Source organism: Colius striatus, chromosome 2, assembly GCF_028858725.1.
Source record: "Colius striatus isolate bColStr4 chromosome 2, bColStr4.1.hap1, whole genome shotgun sequence".
NCBI lineage: Eukaryota > Metazoa > Chordata > Aves > Coliiformes > Coliidae > Colius > Colius striatus.
In genome coordinates, this window is record NC_084760.1 from 41,552,393 (window position 1) to 41,560,897 (window position 8,505).

The window sequence follows — 8,505 nt, forward strand, 5'->3', positions numbered from 1 at the left end:
AAAACCATCAGACTTGTAGGAAAAGGACTATATTTCTCTTTTTGGGTTAGCATTAACAATTTATTCTTACTAAAAAGATAAGGTACTACCATGGCTTTCTAAACCGAATTACTGTTTTTTAAATGGCAAGTTACTAGACTTGACCATTAACAAGAAATCAAGACGGGATCCAGTGACGGGAACAGTTAGCACTGATCTGCACCAGAACTTTACACCTGTACAACTTAGAGACTACAGATAACAGATTTTAAACCCCACGGTTTGGGGGTTTTTTTCCTCTTTGAATTTTCAGGGTTTACAATAAAGAGTTTGGAATCCTTGCTTGATAATTACATGTCAAACTTTCAGTTGTTACCTTTTAGCACATAGCAGCCTTCAAAAAAGAACTCTCAGCTGGAACACAGGGCAGAACCGCCTTTATTATAAATACAACTTCAGCAAAGTTTACACCTGAAAAAGCTTTTCACAGAGTTTAGAAGCAGTAATTTTACTACTATAGCCCATTAAACTGAGCAATCCAAAGATTCTTAGATTAAATTGATATCCTTGAGATAAGCAAGCAGTACCATTCCAACTCTCTGAGTGAAGGAATGGTGGCACTAAGTCGTCCACAGCCACATCTAGAAATGTCAGAGCCGTCTGCCCAGTGTTGTAACTGCTGAACTGCAGCTTTATTGCTCGAATAGAAGTTATATGCACCAATTCTGTCCTCACCAGCTTCCATTTTCCTTCTCACCAGTTACTTGTCATATTGCTGACTTAGGGTGGAAATAAAAGTAGGATCCTCTCTGCACCTTTTATCCCCAAATTTTGGAACAAATCAGAATATACTGTCCAAACAGAACTAACTTTTATCTCTCATACAAAAAATAGAATCTTCTTTCCAATCCAGGTAGAATACCAAAGAAGTCAACGTTAATTTAATTAATAATAATAAAAGAATTACAAATTATGACATTCACTTAAGTCTATCCTGGCTAGGTTCATTTTGAAAGTGCTGAAAGGCTTGAAGGAAAAACTAAGTGTCCTTATTTTGTTAACCATCTCTTCCAGCAGAAAGCCACCCATTGACCATTTTTTTCTGAAATGTATTTTTATGGGACTACTAGTCAGGTAGCACACACAAACAAGTTAGCGAGATCTGGCTGTACAGTATGTTATACAGATAACTTAAAGTGCATCAAAGAATGCCATCCAGTGCAAGTTCATCCTCTCTTCCTGCAATCCCTCCTTGGCAAGAGAGGCTCAGCTCCTCGCGTGCTATCCAATTAAAGGATCGTCATCGTCGTATTCTAACTGAAGGCGGGAAAATGGCTGTGGGGGAGCCACTCTATTCTTTGAGAAGACTATAACGCAGGTGAAAGCAGTCAGTACTATAAAAGCCCCAATAACTATCCCAATAGCTTCTGGAAGATTTATGCACCACTGGTCAGCAAGCAAGCACTTGGTGTTACTGAAAGTGCCATTGTGGGGCCGTGGTGTCAGGCCCAGGATGTGGCACATCATCGGGTAAATATCGACATTGTTGAGCGTGCTCTGCTTGTAGCCCCGATGAAAGGCAGGTCCACGAGCAGCCAGGAAGGGATGCATGCTTGGCAGAGCGTTGTCATAGCCATGGTCACCCACTGCAGAAATAAAGAGTTAACATCAGAGTTTCTGTTTGCATGGAGAGTATTCACCTCCCTATCTCTCCCCTACTCCCAGAAGGCACACATTTTAACCAGGGACTAAAGCAGGACATAAAAGCGGCTGTGGGATCAAACACTGAAGGAACCCAGAGTTCTTTCCCTCTTCCCCAACCCCTGGAAACCTTTTCCCATAAAGGTCTTCAACCACAGTCCCCCCACCATTATCTCTTTTCTTTTCAATCATCAACGTGTTCAGTTTTCCCCTTCCCACTCCTCATGCCAGAGATGAAAAGGATGATGACACTCCACAGTGAGCCAGGGGCTGGAATTGCAAATTTGTTCTTCTCAGATTTTGGAAAGATATCTCCTTCTTGCAAAGCAGACACTTTAATTCTTAAAAGCCAATCACCTTCCCTTGATAGCCTTTAGTTTCAGTACATCAAGTACTCTCAAATCTTGCTTATCAGATTAGGTACTCCAGGGGAAGGGACACCCATATAGTCAGAACCAAACAACAGTCAACCTGTGACAGGCATGTAACACGTTTGTGGCTATGAGGACACCACACATTTGGTAGATTTTTAAGAAATACTCTGACTTTTGGTGGAACAGAGACAGCTAAAAAGCAGCCACAGTCAAATTTCCTAATAACATGCCTGAAAAGTCCATCCAAGATGCCAAAAATTTCTCATGGCACACATGGCACAGTATTTGAGGGACTGCATTTAAGTTTTGAGCTCATTTCTTAGAAACTGTTTCATGAGTCTCCCTGAGAACTGTCTCCTTGGCTGTCATTCAAGTTTCTGATGTGAAATGTCAAGATTCCTATTGATTAGGTCACACTCACCGTTTTGTTATACTTCCAATATTCCTTTGTAATGTTTTCTACCATTATGTTTGTTACCAAAAAGATGCTACTGCACCACATCTTCCTTGTTTAATGCAGTTCTATGTTTCTTGATTACATTTCTTTTTCCTTCTACTACTTGCTTGTTTTGACCTGCTTCTGTGGGGGTGGCGGGGGGTTGGGGCGGTTGGACTAGATGATCTCTTAAAGTCCCTTCCAGTCCCTACCATACTATGATTCTATGAAGATAGATGTTCCAAGCCCTCTCTCTAATAAAGTTTCTAACCTTTCACCTCTGAAGGAGGAGGGCTGATGTGAGCTAACACTGCTATGAGTACTAAAGGTACTCCACTTTAGTACAATTGTCCATGAAAACAAGTACAATAATTCCAGAAATAACCTTTTAAGCTAAAACATGCTCTGTCTTTTTCTGGGAAGTCTTGGCTAATTAAAATTGTTTTGAAAAGTGATTCACTTCAACTGATGCTGTTACTTGTAAATATACACTTATTAACTATTTTTAGGTACATGAAATTGGGTCTAACCATAAACATGAAAGAGATCACTATTAGAGAATGTGTGGCTAAGAATTTTCAGTTTGAAGATGATTGTAGCCAATCTGTGGGAAAATTAAAATATGGACACATCTGACATTAAAAGCAGTACTTTTGTAGAAACCATGAGAAAATCTGAACTTAAGTTTGCAAAGGGCAGACAGTGAGAACAGCAAAACTGGGTGAAACCAGGAGTTTACACCACCCAGCATCCTGTCTCTGATGTTCTAACGAGGAGTCTGAGAAGTACCCACTGGTGTCAGCCCTGATGCACCACCCAGCCCCAAGCTGGCTGCTCGGAAACTTCCTGGAAGATGATACCTTTCTATTCAATTTCTATGAATGGATGTTTCTTCCAAGAATTTGTCTAATCACTTTCTGAATACACACATAAATGTATTTATATAAACACACACACACACAAACAGCCTTTGTCTGCAGACTGGAGTTATGGGTTGAATTCTCTCATGACACCTGTCAGGAATTTTTTCTATGAGACAGATGTCAAGCGGCTGCTGCATTTTTTTTCAGTAAGTCTTTCACACCTCTTTTGTCTGCCAGAAAGAACCTCTGCATGTGAAATACGTGGAAATATATTCATATACACACACATATATACACAGATGTATGGAACTTGACATTCATTCCATCTAGCAGAAAGTATAGCAATGCACTGTGTGAAGTAACATCTGGTCTGGTTTTTGTCTTTCAAGCATGCTCTTTGATGCTCCTGACAGGAAGAACTCTGGCTTCTTTGACCATTATTGTTGTGTTCCTATTATTTTTACTATTTTCTGCCATTAATTTTTGTCTCCTAGTATATGTACTGCAACATTCCCTGTTGTGTCTTGCGGTCTTCACTGTTTTATATACAAAAAATAGTTAAACCACACTCTGGTGGAAGCTCGAGACAGACTGCTAACTCACCTAAGATAACTCTTCAAAGTGAAGCTCAGGCTACAAAGTGTTTTAGCCAAGAGAATATCCTCCATCTCTTCCTCATCTATTAAAACACTGCAGGCTCAGACTGAGAATACTCTAGAAAATGCTGAGTTGTTCCTAAAGATGCACAGTGCCAGGACTCACTAAACTAGGACCATCCTACACATGGTTGGAGTAAAAACATGACAGTTTACCAACACAAGGTACCAAGAGCACAACTGAGGAAAACACACTTACATTTTGAAAGTGACTCATTCTGTACAATTGTCCAGCCTTCATCTGCAACCAGAATTATGGGTTGAATTCTCTTATTGTCACGATAATGAAATCTGTCTGGAATTTCTTCTTTGAGATATACTTTCATGTGGCTGTGGCATTTTTTCAGTAAGTTATACACGTCTCTCCTGTCTGCCAAGAAAAAAACTCCATGTGAAACAGCTGGAAATTACACGTCTTGTTCACTGCAATTATCTGCCATTAAAATCTAAGATACTTTTTTTTTAAGATAATTACTTTATAAAAGGCACACAGAAAAGTATCTTTTTTTTTATGTCCCTAATGAAACACCACAAATTTGTTCTCATTTTAAAATCACACACCTCATAGTTGTGGCTTTGGACCCCTAATTGGACTTACCCTCTGGTTTTGCTGGGGAGGAAGGCAAAATCTAAGAAGCAAAATCAAGAGAAAGGAAACATACACCAAACTAACCAATATTTTATGCACAGCAGTAAGTACTGAATTTTGTTACTGTGTAACTCATTTTGTTCATTAGAATTTCTTCAGTCTGCATACAGTTATGGCAGCTGAGGCCAGCAGTGTCGTGACTTATGACATGCTTGTTAATAACTAATCCAAGACAGAAAAAAGTGAATTCACAGTATGAAAACTGAAGATTCATTCACAGAAACAGAAGTAGTAAAGTGATCAAAATAGGTTTTAGATTTTTACTTAAGAGTTTTAGACAATGACATTTTTTTATTCTGAAAAAAACATGAGGGTTTATTTCCTGCTCACTATGATTTACGATCATTTAGACTAAGCCAGCAACAAGACAGCAGGCATACTAACTGCCTACCTGCTTTCTCAACGAGCTGTACCAGGACCATCTTTACCACTCATAACAACTGGACAAGAAACTCTGCTTGGCCCATCAATTACCAAAACAACGTAATTTCTAAATAAACAAATACTGCTAAACTTACTGATTCAATAATGCCCAAGTTCTGCAATATAAACTACAGTGGTTTTGCAAAAGATGTTAACAGTCTACCATAGTGTGTACTACTTGTAGTGATAAACAAGATTTAATTCTCAGTGTATGACTTTAAAAAATCCCAAAACATACTTTGCCTTGGCAGCACTGCAGCAACTGGACTCTTGTCTATCAGAGTATAATTATCCCGACTGATGCAGTCATCCAGGATTATCAGCTTCTTTGGAGAACAGGAGGCCATTCCGTGATCGCTTGTTATTATGATATTAAGAGTGTCCCAGAAACCTAATGCCTTCAATTTATTAGTGAGGAAACCAATGTGATTATCCACTTCTTCTAATACTTTGCGCATGTTCTCAGTGTCATGTGGTCCATACCTGTGCCCGCTTGCATCCGGTTCTTCCCAGTATAATATAGCAAAATTGACGACTGGATTAGAGCTGTTCAGCCACCCAACAATTTTCTCCACTCTCTCCTCAAACCTTACTGAAAAGTTATACTTCATAAAGAATTGAGGGGTCATATTGTTAATTTTTACATCGGTACCAGGCCACATTGCAGCAGCACTTGTTCCATTTCCCTGCTGTTGATTTGTTACCCAAATTGGAACCGCTTCATTCCACCAAAAGGGATCTGAATCGTTGAACTGTGAAAACTTTTTCTTGGCGTCTGGATCATACATGTCATTAGCAACAATGCCGTGGCTTTCTTCATATAAACCTGTCACGATGGTATAATGGTTTGGGAAAGTCTTGGTGATAAAAGTATTTATAACTTCTTTGACAAGCACACCATCCTCAATGAACTTCTGAAGGTGAGGAAGTTTATAGGTTTCCAAGTAATCAGCCCTGAAGCCATCAAAGGACACAAGGAGTAACCTGGACACCGAATCACTTGAAGAGTGAGCGCAACTGGCAACTATTCCAGAAAAAAAGAACATTAACATCGAGTTCATTGTCGATACTTCAAAGTATTTCCAGCAGGTAATCAGGTACACCTGAAAAATTTAAAAAGAGACAGCATGTAACACAAAATAATTGTACTAGAATCAGTTTAGAGGCTACACATTATGCATACTTTCCTTACAGGGGTTAACTGCAAAAGAATCCGTCTAAACAACCACTGAAGTCAACAGTGTATTTCCCTACTGACTTCAGAATTTTCTATATACTATCCAAGTTACTCATACATTAAAACAAACTAATGAGATTTTTTTTTTTTTAATGGACTGAATGAAAGGAAGAATTGTTTTCTCTCTTTTAAACAATTATGCTGTCATTCTGTGTCTTACTACAATTCTAAATCCTAAGACAGACAATTGGTATTTTTTCTCATATTTAAGCTCAAGCACCTGAACAATTCCTGCTCCACATTTAAGAGCCCTGTGCAGCTCTAAATCCTGCTTATACATCACTGTTCAGACCAGAAGTTTGTTTTCTACTGTAGTTACAATTTTTCTTCTTCATCCCACCTTTACTTTTCCACAGTTTCCACTTTCTAAAGTTCCTGGAAGACTTTGGAGTCTTTTGACATTCCTTTTTATTCACTGCTCACTTTCCAGGTGGAACGGACAGTTGTTTTCTTTCTAGGCTGTTGTATGTGTACTGTAACAGTATTTAAACCCATTTATTAAAAAAAATAAATTAAAAAATTCAGTCATTAGTAACCTTAGCTATGAAACAAGTATTTGTCACCAAGGAATTCATGACTATTATGAATGCAAGGTATGATTTGTAAGCTATTTTTTCCCCCCATAAACTTATTATATATGACTTTGCTCAGGAATTATTCTATAAGCCTTTAAAAGAAGAGGAAGTGAAACCCCAGGTTTCACAAAAACTTCTGCAATATTGTCAGACAGTGTAATTACTTCTCAAGAGCAGCCCCGCTCCACCAAATTCATCGTTATCTGTGTTGCATAAACGAGGGTGATTCTAGGAGAAACAGCAAGTACCTTCCTAACTGCAGTAATATCTTCTGGCTTATCTCAACTGTTCTTTCCCCCCAAACTCTTTTAAGCTGTAAGTGTATTACTTTAAAAGTCTAAGGAGCTTTAATGTTTATCAGTAAGACGAATTCAAAACACAGGAAACCATCCCACTCACAACCAATAGTTAAAATTTCTTTGAAGATACAAATGTTAAAAGAAAGGACTGTCAAAACCAGCACGAAGGTACCTCCTAATACAGAGGACTTGTAACATACAGCCCTTTTAAAAAGCAGAGGGAAAAGAAAACAAGAAATAAGATGACCAACGGATCAGAGAATCACGCATTTCATGTTGTCAGGTGCTTTGAAAAGCAGAACCGGAGTTTTTCACAAGCAGTAAGACAGAACATCACAGTGACAGCTCCGAAAAGCTCCAAAGATCCTACAGCTTTCTGTTGTTACGCAGTAGATCTCAGCCAACTATAAAAACTACCAGCACGAGAGGTCTCCGCTCCTGCCCTCTCCACCTCCTAGCCGGATTTTCAAGCCTCTATTTGCTCCTTTCACTAAGAAACTATTTATCCGGCTTTCAGCGGCTTACAGCAAGATGCTGCGTTGCCATTACAAACTTCTCGGTTTGTACTGGGCCGGCCCCCGAGGGTCCGGCTGCCCTTCACAAGGACCGGCCGCGTCCGTGGGGGCTTCGACGGCAGCTCCACCAACACTTTCTTCCCTTCACCTAAAACCGACGGGGGGCGGAGACGCGGCCACCCGGCGGTGCGGAGCCTGAGCATGGACGGCTGCGGCGGCAGGGTAAGCGGCGCCGCGGCCCGGAGCCGGGCTGCACCGAGACAGCACCAGGCACCACGGCTTCCCCTCGCAGGACACCTCCCTCCCTCCCCGCCCTTTGCCGCTGCCCCCTCCCCGCTGCCCGCCACAGTTCCGCCACGACCCCACCGTGAGGGCCCGCTCCGGCCGGTGAAAGCGCGGGCGGCGCTAGAGGTGGCTGGCAGCTGCGGTGAGGGGCGGGAGGGGGGAAGCGGACGTAGCGCGTGCGCACACGCCACCCGCGCGGCCCCAACTGCCGTCGGCGGCGGCGGAGCGAGCGGGGCCCGGGCCGGAGCCGAGGGGGGCCGCGGGGCGGCCTCCGCTGGATACGATTGGCTGAGGGTCCGCTGGCGGATGCTTCGATTGGCTTCGGCGGAGTGGGCGTCGCGCTGTGAGACGTGGGGATAGGATGGGGCAGCGGCCCCGTGAGGGCTGCTCCTGCTGCGGCGGAGTGCGGGACGCTGAGAGGAGAGGGACACGGAGAGCCCGGAGGGAATGAGGGGAACTGTATGAAGCGGTGGGAGGATGAGGGGAAATGAGACGAGGGGAACAGTAGGGAGC

The 8,505-nt window shown here is 41.9% G+C and overlaps 1 protein-coding gene across 1 annotated transcript; it reads right to left on the minus strand.

Moving 5' to 3' along the window:
- Positions 1–394: 394 nt before the first annotated feature.
- On the minus strand, positions 395–8,150 carry ENPP4 (ectonucleotide pyrophosphatase/phosphodiesterase 4). Its single transcript, XM_061989943.1, has 4 exons — positions 8,074–8,150; positions 5,320–6,184; positions 4,209–4,379; positions 395–1,625 (listed from the first exon to the last, which is right to left on the minus strand). The coding sequence occupies exons 2-4, from the start codon at positions 6,140–6,142 to the stop codon at positions 1,261–1,263; spliced, it is 1,359 nt and encodes a 452-aa protein (XP_061845927.1). The 5' UTR covers positions 6,143–6,184; positions 8,074–8,150; the 3' UTR covers positions 395–1,260.
- Between the last annotated feature and the right edge of the window lie 355 nt (positions 8,151–8,505).

What these genes read in the sequence shown, in the direction of transcription:
- ENPP4 (XM_061989943.1), bottom strand. Translation starts at nt 6,142, where the DNA reads ATGAACTCGATGTTAATGTTCTTTTTTTCTGGAATAGTTGCCAGTTGC. An exon ending in TGCAGTGCTGCCAAGGCAAA is followed by an intron (nt 4,380 to 5,319) that starts GTATGTTTTGGG and finishes TTTTCTTGGCAG; the next exon opens with ACAGGAGAGACGTGTATAAC. An exon ending in GAATGAGTCACTTTCAAAAT is followed by an intron (nt 1,626 to 4,208) that starts GTAAGTGTGTTT and finishes TTATTTCTGCAG; the next exon opens with TGGGTGACCATGGCTATGAC.